Genomic DNA, 22,997 nt, shown 5'->3' with positions numbered 1-22,997 from the left:
CTCAAGCCAATAGCTCCACGCCTTCAAACCTTTAACCACAGCCAACAGCTCCCGGTCCCCCACATCATAGTTCCGCTCCGCGGGCTGAGCTTCTTCGAGAAGAAGGCACAGGGACGGAGCTCCGGTGGTGTGCCCGAGCGCTGAGAGAGCACGGCTCCTATCCCAGCCTCGGACTCGTCCACCTCCACTATGAAGGCCAAAGAGGGATTCAGATGGACCAGCACGGGAGCCGAGGAAAACAGAGCCATTAAGTGCCCAAAAGCCTTGTCCGCCTCAGCCGACCACTGCAAACGTACAGGACCCCCCTTCAGCAATGAGGTAATTGGAGCAGCCACCTGGCCAAAACCCCATAAATCTCCGGTTGTAATTGGCAAACCCTAAAAAACGCTGCACCTCCTTTACCGTGGTTGGAGTCTGCCAATTACACATGGCTGAGATGCAGCCACTCTCCATCTCCACCCCTGATGTGGAAATGTGATACCCCAGGAAGGTGACAGCCTGCTGGAAGAACAGGCATTTCTCAGCCTTGACGTACAGGTCATACTCCAACAGTCCATCAGTCTTCCAATCCTTTGTAGACGAGATTTTCAGGGACCCATGCTCGGCGTGTGTAGTGGAGTATATCAGAATGTCATCGATACACCCTTCCCGTGCAGGTCCCTGAAAATCTTGTCTACAAAGGATTGGAAGACTGATGGAGCATTCATCAACCCATACGGTATGACGAGGTACTCATAATGCCCTGAGTTGGTACTGAACGCCGTCTTCCACTCGTCCCCCTCCCGGATACGCACCAGGTTGTAAGCGCTCCTGAGATCCAGTTCAGTGAAGAAGCGTGCATTGACTCAATCGCCGGGGCGATGAGAGGTAGCGGGTAACTGTACCTCACCGTGATTTGATTGAGACCTCGATAGTCAATGCATGGGCGCAGACCTCCCTCCTTCTTCTTCACGAAAAAGAAACTCGAGGAGGCGAGTGAAATGGAGGGCCGAATGTACCCCTGACGCAGGGATTCAGAGACATACAGTATATCACAAAAGTGAGTACACCTCTCACATTTTTGTAAATATTTGAGTATATCTTTTCATGTGACAACACTGAAGAAATTACACTTTGCTACAATGTAAAGTAGTGAGTGTACAGCTTGTATAACAGTGTAAATTTGCTGTCCCCTCAAAATAACTCAACACACAGCCATTAATGTCTAAACCGCTGGCAACAAAAGTGAGTACACCCAACCAGTTATGCATTAGGGGGCGCTATTACATTTTTTTGGATGAAAAACATCCCGTTTTAAACAAGATATTTTGTCATGAAAAGATGCTCGACTATGCATATTAATTTTGAAAAAAGTTTGGCGTTGTAGTGGTAGCATTTTCCGTTCGATTTCTCAGCCAAGCATGATGACCAAACGGGAGCTATTTCGCCTACAAAAATAATATTTTTGGAAAAAAGGAACATTTGCTATCTAACTGGGAGTCTCCTGAGTGAAAGCATCTGAAGTTCTTCAAAGGCAAATGATTTAATTTGGTTGCTTTTCTTATTTTCGTGAACATGTTGCCTGCTGCCAGCAGAGCTAGCATAGCATTATGCCATGATAAACTTACACAAATGCTTGTCTAGCGTTGGCTGTAACGCATATTTTGAAAATCTGAGATGACAGTGTTGTTAACAAAAGGCTAAGCTTGTGTTTGAATATATTTATTTCATTTCATTTGCGATTTTCATGAATAGGAAAAGTTACTAGGGGTATTTATGTCCGCTGCGTTATGCTAATTCATTTGAGGCTATGATTACGATCCCAGATTGCTCGTCGCAAGAGGCTAAGTGAAAATGTCCAAATTGGGCCCAAAGTGTCAATATTTTGTGTGGCCACCATTATTTTCCAGCACTGCCTTAACCTGTTGCGACGAGCCATCCCGGATCCGGGATCGTGAATACAGCCTCAAGCTCATTACCATAACGCAACGTTAACTATTCATGAAAATCGCAAATGAAATGAAATCAATATGCTAGCTCTCAAGCTTAGATTTTTGTTAACAACACTGTCATCTCAGATTTTCAAAATATGCTTCTCAACCATAGCAAAACAAGCATTTGTGTAACATTATTGATAGCTAGCGTAGCATTTAGCGTATCATTTAGCGTTAGCATTCAGCAGGCAACATTTTCACAAAAACCAAAAAAACATTCAAATAAAATAATTTACCTTTGAAGAACTTCAGATGTTTTCAATGAGACTCTCAGTTAGATTGCAAATGTTCAGTTTTTACAAAAATATGATTTGTTTAGGACAAATCGCTCCGTTTTCTGCGTCACGTTTAGCTACGAAAGAAACCTGTATCCAGGATTGTGTAAATCAATCAGCATAAATCAATCAGTGTAAATCAGTTAGCATAACGCAACGTTAACTATTCATGAAAATTGCAAATGAAATGAAATAAATCTATTTGCTCTCAAGCTTAGCCTTTTGTTAACAACACTGTCATCTCAGATTTTCAAAAATATGCTTCTCAACCATTGCAAAACAAGCATTTGTGTAACACTATTGATAGCCTAGCATAGTATTATGCCTGACATTCAGCAAGCAACATTTTCACAAAAAACAGAAAAACATTCAAATGAAATAATTAACCTTTGAAGAACTTCAGATGATGTTTTCAATGAGGAGACTCTCAGTTAGATTGCAAATGTTCAGTTTTTAAAAAAATATTATTTTTGTTGACAAATCGCTCCGTTTTCTCCATCACGTTTGGGTAAGAAAAAAAACGAAAATTAAGTCATTAAAACGCGAACTTTTTTCCAAATTAACTCCATAATATAGACAGAAACATGGCAAACCGATGTTTAGAATCAATCCTCAAGGTGTTTTTCACATATCTATCGACGATAAATCCATCGTGGCAGTTGACTTTCCCTTCTGAAGAAATGGAACGCACATGGACCTAGAGATTACGCAATAATTTCGACACAGGACACTGGGCGGACCCCTGGTAAATGTAGTCTCTTATGGTCAATCTTCCAATGATATGCCTACAAATACGTCACAATGCTGCAGACATCTTGGACGAACGGCAGAGAGCTCAGGTTCATTCATGGCACATTCACAGCCATATAAGGAGACGATGGGAAACAGAGCCTCAGAAATTCTGCTCATTTCCTGTTTGAGGTTTCATCTTGGTTTCGCCTGTAGCATGAGTTCTGTGGCACTCACAGATAATATCTTTGCAGTTTTGAAAACGTCAGAGTGTTTTCTTTCCAACGCTGCCAATTATATGCATAGTCGAGCATCTTTTCGTGACAAAATATTGCGCTTAAAACGGGCATGTATTTTTTTATCCAATAATGACATAGCGCCCCCATAGGTTGAAGAGGTTAACCCTCTTGGGCATGGAGTTCACCAGAGCTTCACAGGTTGCCACTGGAGTCCTCTTCCACTCCTCCATGACGACATCACGGAGCTGGTGGATGTTAGAGACCTTGCACTCCTCCACCTTCCATTTGAGGATGCCTCACAGATGCACAATAGGGTTTAGGTCTGGAGACATGCTTGGCCAGTCCATCACCTTTACCCTCAGCTTCTTTAGCAAGGCAGTGGTTGTCTTGGAGGTGTGTTTGGGGTCGTTATCATGTTGGAATACTGCCCTGCGGCCCAGTCTCTGAAGGGAACGGATCATGCTCTGCTTCAGTATGTCACAGTACATGTTGGCATTCATGGTTCCCTCAATGAACTGTAGCTCCCCAGCGCCGGCAGCACTTATGCAGCCCCAGACCATGACACTCCCACCACCATGCTTGACTGTAGGCAAGACACACTTGTCTTTGTACTCCTCACCTGGTTGCCGCCACACACGCTTGACACCATCTGAACCAAATAAGTTTATCTTGGTCTCATCAGACCACAGGACATGGTTCCAGTAATCCATGTCCTTAGTCTGCTTGTCTTCAGCAAACTGTTTGCGGGCTTTCTTGTGCATCATCTTTAGAAGAGGCTTCCTTCTGGGACGACAGCCATGCAGACCAATTTGATGCAGTGTACGGCGTATGGTCTGAGCACTGACAGACTGACCCCTCACCCCTTCAACCTCTGCAGCAATGCTGGCAACACTCATACGTCTATTTCCCAAAGACAACCTCTTGTTATGACGCTGAGCACGTGCACTCAACTTCTTTGGTCGACCATGGTCGAGGCCTGTTCTGAGTGGAACCTGTCCAGTTAAACCACTGTATGGTCTTGGCCACCGTGCTGCAGCTAATTTTCAGGGTCTTGGCAATCTTCTTATAGCCCAGGCCATCTTTATGTAGAGAAACAATTCTTTTTTTCAGATTCTCAGATAGTTCTTTGCCATAAGGTGCCATGTTGAACTTCCAGTGACCAGTCAGTATGAGGGAGTATGAGAGCGATGACACCAAATTTAACACATCTGCTCCACATTCACACCTGAAACCTTGTAACACTAACGAGTCACATGACACCGGGGAGGGAAATGGCTAATTGGGCCCAATTTGGACATTTTCACTTAGGGGTGTACTCATTTTTGTTACCAGCGGTTTAGACATTAATGGCTGTGTGTTGAGTTATTTTGAGGGGACAGCAAATTTACACTGATATACAAGCTGTACACTCACTACTTTACATTGTAGAAAAGTGTAATTTCTTCAGTGTTGTCACATGAAAAGATATACTCAAATATTTACAAAAATGTGAGGGGTGTACTCACTTTTGTGAAATACTGTATGTCTCCATAGCCGCCGTCTCCGCTTGCGACAGGGGATACACGTGACTCCTGGGAAGTGGAGCATCTACCAGGAGATTTATCGCACAATCCCCCCGTTGATAGGGTGGTAATTGAGTCGCCTTCTTTTTGGAGAAGACGAGAGCCAAATTGGCATATTCTGGGGGGGATGCGCACAGTGGAGACCTGGTCTGGACTTTCCACCGTGGTAGCACCAATGGAAACTCCTACACACCTCCTCGAGCACTCTCGCGACCACCCCGTTGGAGCCCTCTGTTGCCATGAAATGGTGGGGTCATGACTAGCCAACTAGGGAAGGCCTAGCACCACGAGAAACGCAGGAGAGTCAATGAGGAAGAGACTGATTCTCTTCTTGTGACTCCCCTGCGTCACCATAGCCAGGGAGATGGTGGCTTCCCTAATTAACCCGGACCCTAATGGTCGACTATCTAGAGCGTGTACCGGGATAGGTCTAACCACAGGAACAATTGGAATCCCTAAACTAAGGGCAAACGCTCTGTCGATAAAATTCCCAAACGTACCTGAATCGACAAGCGCCTTATGCTGGGAATGCGGGGAAAACTCAGGAAAACAAACATGCACAAACAGGTGGTCAACAGAGGGCTCTGGATGAGAGTGGTGCAGACGCCAGAGAGCCTCGGTCTGGCTCGGATGCCACAGTACCAGGCACCCCGTAGTGCCGGAAGACGTGTGTAAACAGGGCCTCCGCAGTCTGTAGGGCCGTAGGGAGACCGGGCAAAGGGAGGAGACGACAGGACTTAGAAAACCGATCCACCACGACCAGGATTGTGGTGTTTCCCTGAGACGGAGGAAGATCGGTCCGGAAGTCCACCGACAGGTGTGACCAAGGCCGCAGTGGAACGGGGAGAGGTTGTAACTTCCCTCTGGGCAGGTGCCTAGGAGCCTTGCACTGAGCGCACACCGAACAGGAAGAGACATAAACCCTCACGTCCTTAGCTAAAATGGCCCACCAGTACTTCCCCCTAAGGCATCGCACCGTCCTATCGATACCAGGATGACCAGAGGAGGGTAACGTGTGAGCCCACCGAATCAACCTGTCGTGACCACCAAGCGGGACGTACTTCTGTCCGGCTGGACACTGAGGTGGAGTAGGTTCTGACCGAGCTGCCCGCTCGATGTCCGCGTCCACCTCCCATACCACCGGTGCCACCAGACAAGAGGCCGGAAATATGGGGGTAGGATCGATGGACCACTCCTCTGTATCATAAAGACGAGACAGTGCGTCTGCCTTAGCGTTCTGGAGACCTTGGTCTATACGATATTGTAAATCTGAATCGGGTAAAAAACATGGCCCACCTTGCCTGGCGAGGGTTCAGTCTCCTCGCCACTCGGATGTACTCCAGATTACGGTGGTCAGTCCAGATGAGGAAATTGTGTTGAGCCCCCTCAAGCAAATGTCTCCACACCTTCAGAGCTTTTACGACAGCCAGCATCTCCCGGTCCCCCATGTCATAGTTTCGCTCCGCCAGGCTGAGCTTCCTCGAAAAGAAAGCGCAGGGGCGGTGCTTCAGTGGCGGAGCTTCGGTGGCGGAGCTTCAGTGGCGCGCCCGAGCGCTGTGAGAGCACAGCTCCAATCCCAGCCTCGGATGCGTTAACCTCCACTATAAATGCCAAAGAGGGATCCGGATGAGCCAATACGGGAGCCTCGGTAAACAGAGTCCTCAAGCGACAAAACACCTGAGCCAACCACCACAGACGCACTGGTCCCCCCTTCAGCATTGAGGTAATGGGAGCAGCCACCTTCCCAAAACCCCGGATAAACCTCCGGCAAATCCTAAAAACCGCTGCACCTCCTTTACCGTGGTGGGAGTCGGCCAATTATGCATGGCTGCAATGCGGTCACACTCCATCACCAACCCTGATGTGGAAATGCGATACCCCAGGAAGGAGACGGCCTGTTGGGAGAACACGCATTCCTCAGCCTTGACGTATAGGCCATGCTCCAACAGTCGCCCAAGGACTCTGCGCACCAGAGGCACATGTGCGGTGTGTGTGGCGGAATATATCAGAATGTCATCGATATAAGCCACCACACCCTGCCCGTGCAGGTCCCTGATAATCTTGTCTACAAAGGATTGGAAGACTGCTGGGGAATTCTTCAACCCATACGGCATGACAAGGTACTCGGATGTGGTACTAAATGCTGTCTTCCACTCATCTCCCTCCCGGATACGCACCAAGTTATGCGAGCTCCTGAGATCCAGTTTTGTGAAGAAGCGTGAAATGAGTCAATCACCATAGCGATGAGAGGTAGCGGGTAACTGTACCCCACCGTAATAGAATTTAGACCTCTATAGTCAATGCAGACCTCCCTCCTTCTTCTTCACAAAAAAGAAACTCGAGGAGGCGGTTGACGTGGAGGGCCGAATGTGCCCCTGCCTCAGAGATTCAGAGATGTATGTTTCCATAGCCACCTTCTCCTCCTGTGTCAGGGGGTACATGTGACTCCTGGGAAGTGCAGCATTTACCTGGAGGTTTATCGCACAATCCCCTTGTCGATGGGGTGGTAATTGGTCCGCCCTATTTTTACAGAAGGCGAGAGCCAAATTGGCATATTCTGGGGGGAATGCGCACAGTGGAGATTTGGTCTGGACTCTCCACCGTCATTGCACTGATGGAAACTCCCACACACCAACCTGAGCACTCCTCTGACCACCCTTTTAGAGCTCTCTGTTGCCACAAAATAGTGGGGTTATGATAGGCCACCCAGGGAATCCCCAGCACCACCGGAAACGCGGGGGAATCAATGAGGAAGAGACTAATTCTCTCGTCATGACCCCCCTGCGTAACCATGTCCAGTGGAGCCGTGGTCTCCCTGACCATCCCTGACCCTAATGGTCGACTATCTAGGGAGGGCACGGTGAAGGGTTTGTCCATCTGAAACAGGGGAATCCCTAACCTATGTGCGAAACCGCGGTCCATAAAATTCCCCGCTGCGCCTGAATCTACTAGTGCCTTATGCTGGGAATGGGGGGAAAAAATAGGCGAAAGAAATCAACACATACATGTGACCAACAGTGGGCTCTGGGTGAGCCTGCTGCTGACTCACCTGGGGTGTCCGAACAGTGCTCGGCCTGCCGTCTCGACTCCCAGATGAGTCCCTCCAGCACCGGTCGGCAGTGTGTCCTCTCCGACCACACCTAGTGCAGGAAGGAGCTCCTCCTCCAATCGCCCTCGCTGCAGCACCCCCTAACTCCATGGGGGTTGGCGCGGATGCGCTGGGGGGGTGGAACCAACAGAACCCGATCCGGACGCCCGCGTGTAGCAAGCAAGTTGTCCAACCTTATGGACATGTCCACTAGCTGGTCCAGGGTGAGGGTGGCGTCTCTGCATGCTAGATCCCTGCGGACGTCCTCCCGTAAGATGCACCGATAGTGGTCAATTAGGGATTACGGATACCGCTGGTGCCGGACGACGTCGGAGAAGGTGGTGGTGCTGGTTGGAGTGTGGCTGGTGGAGGGGCCACCCATCTCCCATCTCTCCATCGTTGCCATCACTTGATCATGGCGGTCCCGAGACGATGGAGAACGGTGGTGTGGTGTTGCACGGGCTCCTCCATGTAAGTGGAGAGCGCGTCAGCTCCTACTGACTCCATTTAATAATGGTGCGGGATTCTGTTAGGTGCCTCCTAAGAAGAGGTAGGTGCAGGAGTCAGGAGCAGGAGAGAAAGGAATTCCAGTTTGCACAGTAGTTTACACAGTAGTTTGTAGTAGTAGTAGTAGCACAGTAGTTTGCACAGTAGGGAAAATCATGAAACTCGCGGAGGAGAAATCTCTACTCCTAAATATACTACCCACGGTACAAAGACTGTGAGGAAAAAACCCTGTGGTCCAAGAAAAAAAAAACTCTTGAATGAGTAGGTGTGTCCAAACTTTTGAATGGTACTGTAGTTCAAATGGAGGATCCTGCATTTAGCCTGGAAACCAATTGGTTGAAGAGAACACACCAGTACTTAACTCAAGTTCAAACACAACTGCTTGTCACAGGATGTCAACAGGGTAACTTTGTTGTCTGGACACAGCAAGGCATTTCTGTCATCAATCTTCCCCGAGATGAGGCATCCATTCAAGACCTGTTGATCAGAACCCAAGGCTTTGTTGAACATCACCTGATTCCAGAGTTGCAGAAAAGGAAGTTGCAAATGGTATTGAATGAATAGGAGGAGGGATCAGCAGGAATCTGTTCCTGCAATAGACATCTGTTCGGCAAGATAATCTGCTGCACAAACTAAGACTGCATGGTGAAGTGGTTCCGTTGCAGATGTGTAGGAATCAAAAGGAAGACAAGACAATGGTTGTGCAATTCATGTAGGAAGTAACCTTAACAAGAAGCGGTAATATTGGACAATAGACATCACTTTTGTACAGACATTGCTCAATGAGACTACTACATTATTTGGTGACCAATACCTTTAGACAAACAGTCAGGTGGAGATGCACCCCCCTCCTTCCGCCGAGAGAAAGACCCACATCTGCCTGCAAGTGCTGCGTAGGCTAAAGGATGCGAGCAGGAGTGGCACGTGGGTCCCTTTAAATTGAGGCGTCCTCAAACGTTGGACCATCAGATCAGCTGAAGTTTGCTGCAGAATTCAAAGCTACATCCGAAATCTCTGGGATACATTGTCTGTATTTTAGGGGTAAAAGATACTGGCTATTCTTCAGGGATTTCGACTAGTAGACGCTCTTCCAAACCCATCACCGCTCATGGGATCCAACTGGGGGAATCCGAGAAGATACGTACACATGCAGACTTCTTCAGACTTGAACAATTTCTACATTGAGATTTTAAATGGCCACTTGCGCAAAACTACACTTCGAAGCTCATACAGTAAATCCTAATGACATTTTTGCCATTTGGTTTTGATTTAAATTTTGTTTTAAATCTTTGTCTTTAATCTGCTTCTATAGGCTAACACAATTCATTTTGTCAACAGGTGTGTTTTAATCGAAGGCGGAAACAAGAGAGCGCGTGGCGATACTTGGAGTCAAAAGTAATCGCTACCTTTGCATAGATGCCCTGGGAAACCCCTTCAGATCTGTAAGTAAATGCCCATTTTCATTATCTATTGAACTGAAATACATTTTTTCTTAAAATGTAGAATAAAACTCGAGAGAAGTTTCCTAATTTTAGCTCTTTCTGTCATATGCCAACCAAACCACTTTTAACTAACACATAGCCAATATAATATCACATTTTTACATTGGTCGAAGTGTTCTTGTGTTTAGCACTCAAGTACCACTTTGAAAATGAAGTTAATTTATGTACGTTTCTAAATGGTCTGTTTGCGTAAATTAATCTATTAATCTGTTGGGTCAGAATCTATCGCAAACCTCCCTCTTCCTATCGGAGAAGAGCACGGTGCCACTGGAGCGGGGAGAAGAGGAACCGGGTGGGTGATTCTTCTGATCCTTACAACATGCTGGGTCAAACGGAGGAGGATGAGGACTCCCGGGCAATGACGGAGCTGGATGACACCTTGGAGTCTCCCTACGCCGACCTGTGGAACGTGCATTCCCTAAACCCTCCTCCCAGCCCCCGTATTATTAATGGAATGATGGGATAAGAGGACAGGACACTCGCAGTTGTACACTTGGGTTTATCAATGTAAGATATGCATGTGTTCACGTTGGGTCTTTTCCAGCAGTTCTGCAATGAACCCGTTTTAAACAGATGTTATACGTGTGAAAGTCGGACCGTGGCACCCTTATTAGGGCATATTAGTAATTGATATGTTGTCATAAGATGAAATATGTATCCAAAAAAGTACCACATTAGAACGTTTTATTTCGGCCATTCTTCACTATAGCACAGTGAGTAACTCTCGGTTTCCGTGATTTTTGATTCCAGGACGCAAATTCTGTATTTGATTGCGCTCTGTTTACGGGGAGGTTCTGATGAAAATCATGCTGAAAGCCGAAATAATGTTGCGTCTTTTTTTTTATAGAAAAAAGGCAGTTGAGCTGAGGTCACTTTATTAAATGTTATACAATGCAAGAAGACTGCTAGAAAATATTATTGATATGAAACTTATTTCATCCAAAATTAGCCCTACTAAAATGTTGAATATGCCAGTAGGTCTGCATATTATAATGCATGTTCTTCTAGTGAGACGTTTCATTTTAAAAGGAAATGAATGGTCCTCTCTACAGGGTATTAGAACAAATACGATCGGTTATCGATGCTGGACACCAAAAGCAAGCAACAAAGCCAATTCCAAGAAAGTTGAAAGTATTTATTGATTTAAATCCATTCATTTATTGTAATTGATAGTATACTATTTATATGGATGCTTAGCTGTTAAAGAGAAATTCTGAAAACCTGTAAGTTATGAGGCTGTGTGTGTAAGGGCCAGTGACATTTATCTTTAAAAAATGTATTATGTTGGTGAAGACTGACTTTATATTGTATTTTAGATCAATATTTTAGAACTTCAGGATGAAGAACTGCATACTCACAGCCACTTCATCCTAGAATTCTATGTATGAGCCAATCATATAAGTACAGGCTAAATGTGTGAGGAAGCTCTGTGTCACATTAAGTGCATAAGCAGGTTGACCATTGACTCATTCACTTCGAGCTTCCAGTCATTAAGGTTGCGTGTCTCACGCTTCCGCATCTCATTATGGAGAAAATTGGCATATCTTAGTTTCTGCCAAACCATCATTTCCACATTCTATTTTTGTTTCACTCGAAGTAACATGTTTGAGGTATTTTAGTCAAAGGAACACAGTGCCCGCTAATCTTTGTCCTGTTTCACTTTGAGGTTAAACCACATTGACCTGGCTGTCACATCTGAGAGGAGCCTTAACAATCTGTGGCGGTCATGAGTGAAGGCACATTTATTAGATTGATATGGTGTAGATATTTTTCAATATTTTTTAGGCAGTTTATTCACACATTGCAATATTCTTTCAAAAGAAGAGCTGTAATAAGTTAAGCAAACCCACCCATTCATGTTGAAGGATCAGATTTAGTACAGATGTTTATGCTGCCACTGGTGCCTTCGGAACATTACTCATGGTTGTCTCTGGAACAATCTAGACACAGGTCGGTAGCTGTCGCATAATTTTCAATTGCCCCAGTTCTTTGACCGGTCATGCTCAGCCTGAGCACTGAAACAGTGATTTCTATCAGGTTTTAAACGTGAGAAAGCCTGTAACTAGGACGTGGCCCCTCGGGTGATTAAACCTGATATTTCCCAACCTGCAAACGTCCACGGGTTCAAATCCTGCTTTGCATAAAGAAACTACAAGACTTGCACATGCTATTGCCTCTTATGCAACCTTTAGTGACAATTACATTTGAGCAAGATCAGAGGAAGCTTGTGACCACTTTGGACACTTGAAATACATAACCATTGAACATGTTAGACACCAATATTGAAGCCTTTTTTGGGTTGTTATTAATCAATACAATACTGTAACGCTGTACTTTTTGCAGTGTATAATTGATCTCATAATGGACAAGGACCACAATAAGTGATAACTCCATGTTGAATTGTAAAGGCTTTAAAAGATGACATTCCTCACACTTCTGCCTTCCGTGTAATATGACAACTAAATCTTCAACATGATCGACTTAGTGGAAACAAACCATTACATTATCCATACTAAAACATTCCAAACAAGTCCTCATTTCATTGGACTATGACACAGGAAGTGTTAAGTTTCCATAGAACATTCCATGGATAAATATTGGAAGACCGGGAAAAATCGACACACAGGATATACAGACATCCTGCAGAATTTGCACTGAGCAATGATCTACTGTAAAAAGGGTCCATTGAGAGCAAAACATTTACCCTGTATTCCCATAATACTGTGTGTCCTCTACTTCTCAGTGTACTTGTCTGTGATCAAGTTCTGATTACATTTGTTAATAGAACGGGAAAAACAGACAAACCTCAATGACAAAGGAGCAAAGAATTTAAAATAGATACATGATATCACTACAGGGATATGGACCCAACTTCAGACTGATTCAAGCTGCACCATCCGACCTATCAAGCCAACCCACCCGATCTCTAGCCAAATAAATACACAATCGAACAATCAAAAGAACTACTGAGGTAGTACATTTGTGTGTAATTGCCATTGCAGCGCCATGCATCTTTTCTGCTGTTAAACCTGTCAGCATTACACGTCATTGTTGGAGTGACTGTGTGTGAGGAGTCATCCTTAAGGACTGGTATAGTGACACCAAGAACATCAGATAAGGTAGATAAAATAGCGTTCTTCAAACTCTATCCACTTTGGGGCACTTCCTATACATATGCATAAAAGAGCCTAGGTCACCATGGTTACATAACAAGCTTTAAAACAGGCGAAGATATAAACTGTGCAAAAATGCTTAATTTATTTACCGTGTATAAAATTTAAAAAATGAATAAATTGGTGATTAGGGTTCCTCAATGACCCTAGTAAAATCTCCCCCCCAACTCATATCATCAATATTAGACAGGTTACTGTGCCAGATATTCTTTGCTTTCAGTGGTTTGTTAGCTACAGTAAATAACATTTAAACAGAACAGAGTAGTGACTAAACCTTTTGTGTTGCCTTGTCCATCTTTAATGTGTGATGTAACATATGTTACGGGAGGTCAGGTGGTCCTTCCTGTTGGTGAAAACACAGCGGACAGCAGAGAGTGCCAGGCCAGACTCTGTGGGAGAAACGATGAGGACAAAGCGGCTGATGCCTGTATTGGGGCAGGCTGACAACACCTTGGACATCTTCAGGCCCTGGGGCAGAGAGCACTGCAGGTCCTCCACAAAATGTCTCACAGCCACACGGATGTAGGCCCCGTGGCTCACCACCAGGGCATGGAGAGGGACACCCTCCATCCCGTCGTCAGGCAGACCAGGTAGGGGCCCATCTGTGCCAGACTCTGCTGCACCGGCCCCTCTCCCTACAGCAGTAGAACTCTGTCCTGAGCAGCCGTGGTCGTCAACCATGCGCTGGTAAAGGGACTTTAGAAACTTCTTGCATCGCAGCCTTACCTTGAGGGAGACAGACACACATTTAAATTATTCAAGGACTAAAATACTCATCTCCCTAGAAGAAAAAAAATCTATTAACCTCTCTGAACTACGTGTTGAGCTTCTGCCTTGAAGTTCCGAGTTGAACCCCTGCATGGCACTGTTGGCCATGGAATCCAGCTCTTAGCTGTTGCTAGCCAACAGCAGGGCCAAAGGGAAAGCTGATAAAATGTTCAGATCGCAGTCTAACCTGTTCCAAGGTTTCCCCTCCAGGAGGAGTATAGTCTCGACACGACTGGCCGGCTGCGTTAGCCATGTTCTTCAGATCCTCCTTGGGCCGTCCTTCTGCGATCCCAAAACTCTGTATGATTGATGAACCACTTTGATTATCATTTTCTATGCATTGTATTTGAATGTCAAACTCTAAAGGTCCCTGTTGAGGTAGACTGGGCTGGATCAAATGTATACTACATACATGCAATAGGAGGCATATGAAAGACTTACCCTCTCTCTGAGTAACGGGTCAAAGACCATTTCAATGCCCGAGGAGTGAACATTGTTCCTCATTATGATTTCTGCAGTCTGACAAAGGATAAGGATGTGTGAACAATGACAGCATTGTCTTAGTCTCCACACCTACAACCAAATCAGCTACTAGGCTAGAAACTAACATTGCCCTCATTACTGTACTTCTAAACTCAGCAAAAGAAGAAACGTCCCTTTTTCAGGACCCTGTCTTTCAAAGATAATTCGTAAAAATCCAAATAACTTCACAGATCTTCATTGTAAAGGGTTTAAACACTTTTCCCATGCTTGTTCAATGACCCATAAACAATTAATGAACATGCACCTGTGGTACGGTCGTTAAGACACTAACAGCTTACAGACGGTAAGCAATTAAAAGGTCAGTTATGAAAACGTAGGACACTAAAGGGGCCTTTCTACTGACTCTGAAAAACACCAAAAGATAGATGCCCAGGGTCCCTGCTCATCTGCATGAACATGCCTTAGGCATTCTGCAAGGAGGCATGAGGACTGCAGATGTGGCCAGGGCAATAAATTGCAATGTCCGTACTGTGAGACGCCTAAGACAGCGCTACAGGGAGACAAGACGGACAGCTGATCGTCCTTGCAGTGGCAGACCATGTGTAACACCACCTGCACAGGATCGGTACATCCAATCATTACACCCGCCTGCCCGAGTTACACCAGGAATGCACAATCCCTACATCAGTGCTGTCCGCAATAGGCTGAGAGAGATTGGACTGACACCTTGTAGGCCTGTTGTAAGGCAGATCCTCACCAGATATCACCGGCAACAATGTCTCCTATGGGCACAAAACCACCGTCGCTGGACCAGACAGGACTGGCAAAAAGTGCTCTTCACTGACGAGACGCGGTTTGTCTCACCATGGGTGATGGTCGGATTCGCGTTTATTGTCTAAGGAATGAGCGTTATACCAAGGCCTGTACTCTGGAGCAGGATCGACTTGGAGGAAGATGGTCCATCATGGTCTGGGGCGGTGTGTCACACAGCATCATCGGACTGAGTTTGTTGTCATTGCAGGCAATCTCAACGCTGTGCGTTACAGGGAAGACATCCTCCTCCCCCATGTGGTACCCTTCCTGCAGACTCATCCTGACATGACCCTTCAGCATGATAATGCCACCTGCCATACTGCTCGTTCTGTGTGCGTGATTTCCTGCAAGACAGGAATGTCAGTGTTCTGCCATGGCCAGTGAAGAGCCCGGATCTCAATCCCATTGAGCACATCTGGGACCTGTTGGATCGGAGGGTGAGGGCTAGGGCCCTTCCACCCAGAAATGTCTGTGAACTTGCAGGTGCCTTGGTGGAAGAGTGGGGTAACATCTCACAGCAAGAACTGGCAAATATGGTGCAGTCCATGAGGAAGAAATGCACTGCAGTATTTAATGCAGCTGGTGGCCAAACCAGATACTGACTTACTTTTGACCTCCCCCTTCATTATTCCATTTCTGTTAGTCACATGTCTGTGGAACATGTTCAGTTTGTCTCTCAGTTGTTGAATCTTGTTATGTTCATACAAATATTTACACATGTTCAGTTTGCTGAAAATAAATGCAGTTGACTGTGAGAGGACGTTTCTTTTTTTGCTGAGTTTAGTTCTACCTGCTGGCATGTCTCATATCCTGTAGTCTACCTCTGTGGTTCAATATATCTTCTGCTCTATTCCCTCCTTCACAGTAACATATACAATGGAGAAGTTTTGTTCCAGGAATTATTGAAGTGACTTTAATGTCTGATCTGAGTGTTTCCCACTGAAAAAGTGTTGTAGTAAGGAATGATTTTACTTCGACATAAGTTGCCAACATCTGCCATTTTCTGCTATTGAACGGCAGTGACAGTGCAGCCGCAATTATACGTCCACCCTGGGAATCTAAACTAAACAGAGGTTACATCATACATCTGCTGTGCATTGTTATTCTTTCTGGTGGTCACCTAACCTTGGTCCCAGGCTCAATTGCTACATAGAGCCAACTGGGTGGACGAGGTTAGTGTCCCCTAACCGTAACCTAAGACGACATCACATGTAACACCAGTGGCATCTCAGGAAAACTCACCTGTCTGGCGCGCTGCAGGTTACTGACAAACACATTGGAGAACCTGAGCTCTCTGAGGTACAGTCCTGCAGCCTCTGCCTGCTGGAGCCCCGGCTCCGACAGAGAAGTGTCCACCCCCTGACCTGACAGCACAAGACCAACAGGTACAGTTGAAGTCGGAAGTTGTTGTTTTTTTACACCTTTATTTAAATAGGCAAGTCAGTTAAGAACACATTTTTGTTTTCGATGACGGCCTAGGAATGGTGGGTTAACTGCCTTGTTCAGGGGCAGAATGACAGATTTTTACCTTGTCAGCTCGGGGATTGAATCTTGCAACCTTCCAGTTAACTAGTCCAACGCTCTAACCACCTGCCTTACATTGCACTCCACGAGAAGCCTGCCTGGCCTGTTACACGAATGCAGTAAGAAGCCAAGGTAAGTTGCTAGCTAGCATTAAACTTAACTTATAAAAAACAATCATAACCACTAGTTAACTACACATGGTTGATGATATTACTAGTTTATCTAGCGTGTCATGCGTTGCATATAGTCGATGTGGTGCGCATTCGCGAAAAAGGACTGTCGTTGCTCCAATGTGTACCTAACCATAAACACCAATGCCTTTCTTAAAATCAATACACAGAAGTATATATTTTTAAAGCTGCATATTTAGCTAAAAGAAATCCAGGCTAGCAGGCAATATTAACCAGGTGAAATTGTGTCACTTATCTTGAGTTCATTGCATGCAGAGTCAGGGTATATGCAACAGTTTGGGCCGCCTGGCTCGTTGCGGACTAATTTGCCAGAATTATGACATAACATTGAAGGTTGTGTAATGTAACAGGAATATTTAGACATATGGATGCCACCCGTTAGATAAAATACGGAACGGTTCCGTATTTCAATGAAAGAATAAACGTTTTGTTTTTTCTAAATGATAGTTTCCGGATTCGACCATATTAATGACCTAAGGCACGTATTTCTGTGTGTTATTAATGTTATAATTAAGTCTGATTTGATAGAGCAGTCTGACTGAGCGATGGTAGGCAGCAGCAGTCTCGTAAGCATTCATTCAAACAGCACTTTTGTGCGTTTTGCCAGCAGCTCTTCACAATGCTTCAAGCATTGAGCTGTTTATGACTCAAGCCTATCAAATCCCGAGATTGATTTAACCAATGTGAAATGGCTAGCTAGTTAGCGGGGTGAGCGTTAATAGTGTTTCAAATCGGTGACGTCACTCGCTCTGAGACTTGGAGTAGTTGTTCCCCTTGCCGAGGCTTTTGTGGAGCGATGGGTAACAATGCTTCGAGGGTGGCTGTTGTCAATGTGTTCCTGGTTCGAGCCCAGGTAGGGGCGAGAAGAGGGACGGAAGCTACACTGTTACAATGGCAATACTAAAGTGCCTATAATACCAATAGTCAAAGGTATATGAAATACAAATGGTATAGAGATAGTCCTATAATAACTACAACCTAAAACTTCTTACCTGGGAATATTCAAGACTCATGTTAAAAGGAACCACCAGCTTTCATATGTCCTCATGTTCTGAGCAAGGACCTTAAACGTTAGCTTTCTTACATGGCACATATTGCACTTTTACTTTCTTCTCCAACACTTTGTTTTTGCATTATTTAAACCAAACATGTTTCATTATTTACTTGAGGCTAAATTGATTTAATTGATGTATTATATTAAGTTAAAATAAGTGTTCATTCAATATTGTTGTAATTGTCATTATTACCCAAAAATTAAAAGTCAGATTAATCTGTATCGGCTTTTTTTTGGTCCTCCAATAATTGGTATCAGCGTTGAAAAATCATAATTGGTTGACCTCTAGTTAGGATCACCACTCTTTTAAGAGTGTGAAATAACAGAATAACAGCAGAGAGAAGGATTTATTTCAGCTTTTAATTTCTTTCATCACATTCCCAGTGGGTCAGAAGTTTACATGCTACCAAATACTAATGGAGTGTGTTGCCTTTAAATTGTTTAACTTGGGTCAAATGTTTCGGATAGCCTTCCGCAAGCTTCCCACAATAATTGAATTTTGTCCCATTCCTCCTGACAGAGCTGGTGTAACTGAGTCAGGTTTGTAGGCCTCCTTGCTCACACACACACACTTGTTCAGTTCTGCCCACAAATTGTCTATGGGATTGAGGTCAGGGCTTTGTGATTGCCACTCTAATACCTTGACTTTGTTGTCCTTAAGCCATTTTGCTACAACTCTGGAAGTATGCTTGGGGTCATTGTCCATTTGGAAGACCCATTTGTGACCAAGCTTGAACTTCCTGACTGATGTCTTGAGATGTTGCTTCAATATATCCACAATTTCCCTACCTCATGATGCCATCTATTTTTTGAAGTGAACCAGTCCCTTCTGCAGCAAAGCACCCCCACAACATGATGCTGCCATCCCCGTGCTTCACGGTTGGGATGGTGTTCTTCAGCTTGCAAGCCTCCCCTTTTTCCTCCAAACAAAGATAGTCATTATGGCCAAACAGTTCTATTTTTGTTTCATCAGACCGGAGGACATTTCTCCAAAAAGTATAATCTTTGTCCCCATGTGCAGTTACAAACCGTAGTCTGGCTTTGTTAATGGCGGTTTTGGAGCAGTGGCTTCTTCCATGCCGAGTGGCCTTTCAGGTTGTGTCAATATAGGAGTCGTTGTACTGTGGATATAGATACTTTTGTATCTGTTTCCTCCAGCATCTTCACAAGGTCCTTTGCTGTTGTTCTGGGATTGATTTGCACTTTTCGCACCAAAGTACGTTCATCTCAAGGAGACAGAACGCGTCTCCTTCCTGAGCGGTATGACGGCTGCGTGGTCCCATGGTGTTCATACTTATGTATTATTGTTTGTACAGATGAACGTGGTACCTCCAGGCGTTTATAAATTGCTCCCAAGGATGAACCAGATACAGTAGGGCAAAAAAGTATTTAGTCAGCCACCAATTGTGCAAGTTCTCCCACTTAAAAAGATAATCCTGTAATTTTCATCATAGGTACACTTCAACTATGACAGACAAACTGGGGAAAAAAATCCAGAAAAATCACATTGTAGGATTTTTAATGAATTTCTTTGCAAATTATGGTGGAAAATAAGTATTTGGTCACCTACAAACAAGCAAGATTTCTGGCTCTCACAGACCTGTAACTTCTTTAAGAGGCTCCTCTGTCCTCCACTCGTTACCTGTATTAATGGCACCGGTTTGAACTTGTTATCAGTATAAAAGACACCTGTCCACAACCTCAAACAGTCACACTCCAAACTCCACTATGGCCAAGACCAAAGAGCTGTCAAAGGACACCAGAAACAACATTGTAGACCTGCACCAGGCTGGGAAGACTGAATCTGCAATAGGTAAGCAGCTTGGTTTGAAGAAATCAACTGTGGGAGCAATTATTAGGAAATGGAAGACATACAAGACCACTGATAATCTCCCTGATAATCTCCATCGATCTGGGGCTCCACGCAAAATCTCACCCCATGGAGTCAAAATGATCACAAGAACGGTGAGCAAAAATCCCAGAACCACACGGGGGGACCTAGTGAATGACCTGCAGAGAGCTGGGACCAAAGTAACAAAGCCTACCATCAGTAACACACTACGCCGCCAGGGACTCAAATCCTGCAGTGCCAGACGTGTCCCCATGCTTAAGCCAGTACATGTCCAGGCCCGTCTGAAGTTTGCTAGAGAGCATTTGGATGATCCAGAAGAAGATTGGGAGAATGTCATATAGTCAAATGAAAGAACACCATACCTACTGTGAAGCATGGGGGTGGAAACCTCATGCTTTGGGGCTGTTTTTCTGCAAAGGGATCAGGGCGACTGATCCATGTAAAGAAAAGAATGAATGGGGCCATGTATCGTGAGATTTTGAGTGAAAACCTCCTTCCATCAGCAAGGGCATTGAAGATGAATCGTGGCTGGATCTTTCAGCATGACAATGATCCCAAACACACCGCCTGGGCAACGAAGGAGTGGCTTCGTAAGAAGCATTTCAAGGTCCCTGGAGGGGCCTAGCCAGTCTCCAGATCTCAACCCCATAGAAAATCTTTGGAGGGAGTTGAAAGTCCGTGTTGCCCAGAAACAGCCCCAAAACATCACTGCTCTAGAGGAGATCTGCATGGAGGAATGGTCCAAAATACCAGCAACAGTGTGTGAAAACCTTGTGAAGACTTACAGAAAACATTTGACCTCTGTCATTGCCAACAAAGGGTATATAAAAGTATTGAGAAACTTTTGTTATTGACCAAATACTTATTTTCCACCATAATTTGCAAATAATTCATTAAAAATCCTACAATGTGATTTTCTGGATTTTTTTCTCATTTTGTCTGTCATAGTTGAAGAGTACATATGATAAATTACAGGCCTCTCATTTTAAGTGGGAGAACTTGCACAATTGGTGGCTGACTAAATACTTTTTTGCCCCACTGTATGTGTAGATCTACAATTTTTTTTCTGAGGTTTTGGCTGATTTCTTTTGATTTTCCCATGTCATCAAGCAAAGAAGCACTGGGTTTTAAGGTAGGCCTTGAAATACCTCCAATTGACTCAAATGTCAACTAGCCTATCAGAAGCTTCTAAAGCCATTACATCATTTTCTGGATTTTTCCAAGCTGTTTAAAGGCACAGTCAAGTTAGAGTATGTAAACTACTGACCCACTGGAATTGTGAAACAGTGAATTATAAGGGAAATAGTCGATCTGTAAACAATTGTTGGAAAAATTAGTTGTGTCATGCACAAAGTAGATGTCCTACGGACTTGCCAAAACAATAGTTTGTTAACAAGACATTTCTGGAGTGGTTGAAAAACTAGTTTTAATGACTCCAACCTAAGTGCATGTAAACTTCCAACTTCAACTGTATACACACTTAGAAAACCAGTTGGATAAGGGATTAGTCAGTGTTTGTGTGAGTGAACATGGAAACAGATGAGTATCAATAACTTTGATTCATGAGCAACAAGGAAAGGTTTATAGCTGGTTCTTACAGCCTTTGTTTTTAAATCACACAGGATTCCCGAGTGAAGGTCATTACTGGTCAAGGTTGGTATGTTTATAAATAACATACCTTGCAGCAACTTCTCCTTGTTGTATTGCGTCTCCCCACTGTGAAATTGAGACGATAATCACTTTGAAAATGACATGCACAGCATTTTTCTGAGGATACAGAGTATCAGAAATTCTAGAGGTGCACAAATAACGTTAATAGCTTTGATCACTTGCATGTCTTTCAAGGAGGCTGCATGGGAGATAGGCTTTATATACGGTTTATGGAGAGAGGACACTCAGGGTGACACTGCTTCGATATGGTGGCAGAATAAGAAACCTGTGGATTTAGCTAGGCAGCCGCTTTGGCACAGAATAATAATGTTAGATGATACATTTGAATGGGCAACACGCTTCCTAGCTAATATTGTCGGCAACTGACAGCTGTGCTTTGAAGTGGTTCAATAAGGCTGTCAAGAATGCAGAAGCCCCCGTACATTTTAGGAAATATATTATACATACAGCACACAAAACAGAAATGTGGTGGTATTTACTTACTGTCGAACAACGGTCAAGCTAAATGTAAGCATTTTAGGCTAAGCCAAAATATTTTCTGCCTCCTTACTGGCTCAATGTTTACGGGGTTCTTCCTAGTTATATGACACGTGGACGTGACGTCGAACGTCACGAGGTCTACTCTAACAGACCAATGGCATTGCAGAAGGTGAGAAATGAGTTGGTGGGAAAATGATCCGAATTGGATTGCAAGCCCACCAGCCATTGGTGTGTAATGGTATGTGATAAATGTAGCCTATTCATTGAAGTAAAGAGGGAGTTTAAGGATGCTTGCAACTGAAAAGGTACAAAACCATTCAATTTGAGTTGGATATATTTTCTTCAAGATTAGGTTGTTTACCACTCTGTATATTTTATCTAAAAGAAAGCTGCTATATAGTAGTAACTCATTACTAGTATGTCACCTCTGATGATTCAATACTGCAATTGTTAGTGAGAATATATAATACCCAAACAACTTGTGCTTTAATGTACATTTCCAAAACTCTATGTCAAATATACAGAGAACTGTAAGAAGTGTGAAGAGGTATGTGGCTCTGTGGTTTAAACAATACCATGCAGCCAAGAATTTGTAGGTTCAGATATCATATTGTGTGTGCGTGTTTCTGCTTCTCTCTATGTCAAAATTACAAGGAGTATAAAAAGTGTGAAAAAGTCTGTGGCTCAGAGGTTAAAACCATACCTTGCACCTGAGAGTTGAAGGTTTTATCCTCTACTCTTACATTTCAGTGTGGATTTCTGCAACTCTTAACGTCAAACATAGAGAGGAAGAAGAAACATTCACTTTTTACTGCAGTGGGCAGTATCAGGGTCACGCAGTGTTTCTTGATAATCTTAACACATATGGTTATTTAAAAAAAAGAAATAAAAACAGTACCATATCAGATTTAGAGTTGAAATGTATACATTTTTTGTCTGCATCCCAATATTACACTTTATATAAATCACAGAAGACTGAAATATAGCAAAACAGTTTTACATAAACACCAGATTTTGTGGCGTAAAATATGAATACGATTCCACTCGAGGCCACTTGGTCATTTGTCTGCAAGAAAGGGGTACAGACTTGGTGGTTTAATCGGCATAGCACTG

The 22,997-nt window shown here is 44.2% G+C and overlaps 1 protein-coding gene and 1 pseudogene across 1 annotated transcript; one reads left to right on the top strand and one right to left on the bottom strand.

Annotated features, from left to right (window-relative positions):
- The first annotated feature begins 8,298 nt into the window (after positions 1–8,298).
- On the top strand, positions 8,299–10,793 carry LOC115106126 (fibroblast growth factor 23-like; annotated as a pseudogene).
- A 196-nt stretch (positions 10,794–10,989) lies between these two features.
- LOC115107054 (fructose-2,6-bisphosphatase TIGAR B-like) lies at positions 10,990–21,990 on the bottom strand. Its single transcript, XM_029630416.2, has 6 exons — positions 21,888–21,990; positions 21,412–21,449; positions 16,355–16,476; positions 14,258–14,335; positions 14,004–14,114; positions 10,990–13,774 (listed from the first exon to the last, which is right to left on the bottom strand). Exons 1-6 carry the CDS (start codon positions 21,917–21,919, stop codon positions 13,346–13,348), a joined length of 810 nt encoding a protein of 269 aa, XP_029486276.1. The 5' UTR covers positions 21,920–21,990; the 3' UTR covers positions 10,990–13,345.
- Between the last annotated feature and the right edge of the window lie 1,007 nt (positions 21,991–22,997).

This window comes from Oncorhynchus nerka, linkage group LG23, assembly GCF_034236695.1.
Source record: "Oncorhynchus nerka isolate Pitt River linkage group LG23, Oner_Uvic_2.0, whole genome shotgun sequence".
NCBI lineage: Eukaryota > Metazoa > Chordata > Actinopteri > Salmoniformes > Salmonidae > Oncorhynchus > Oncorhynchus nerka.
This window is presented reverse-complemented; position numbering and strand designations above follow the sequence as displayed.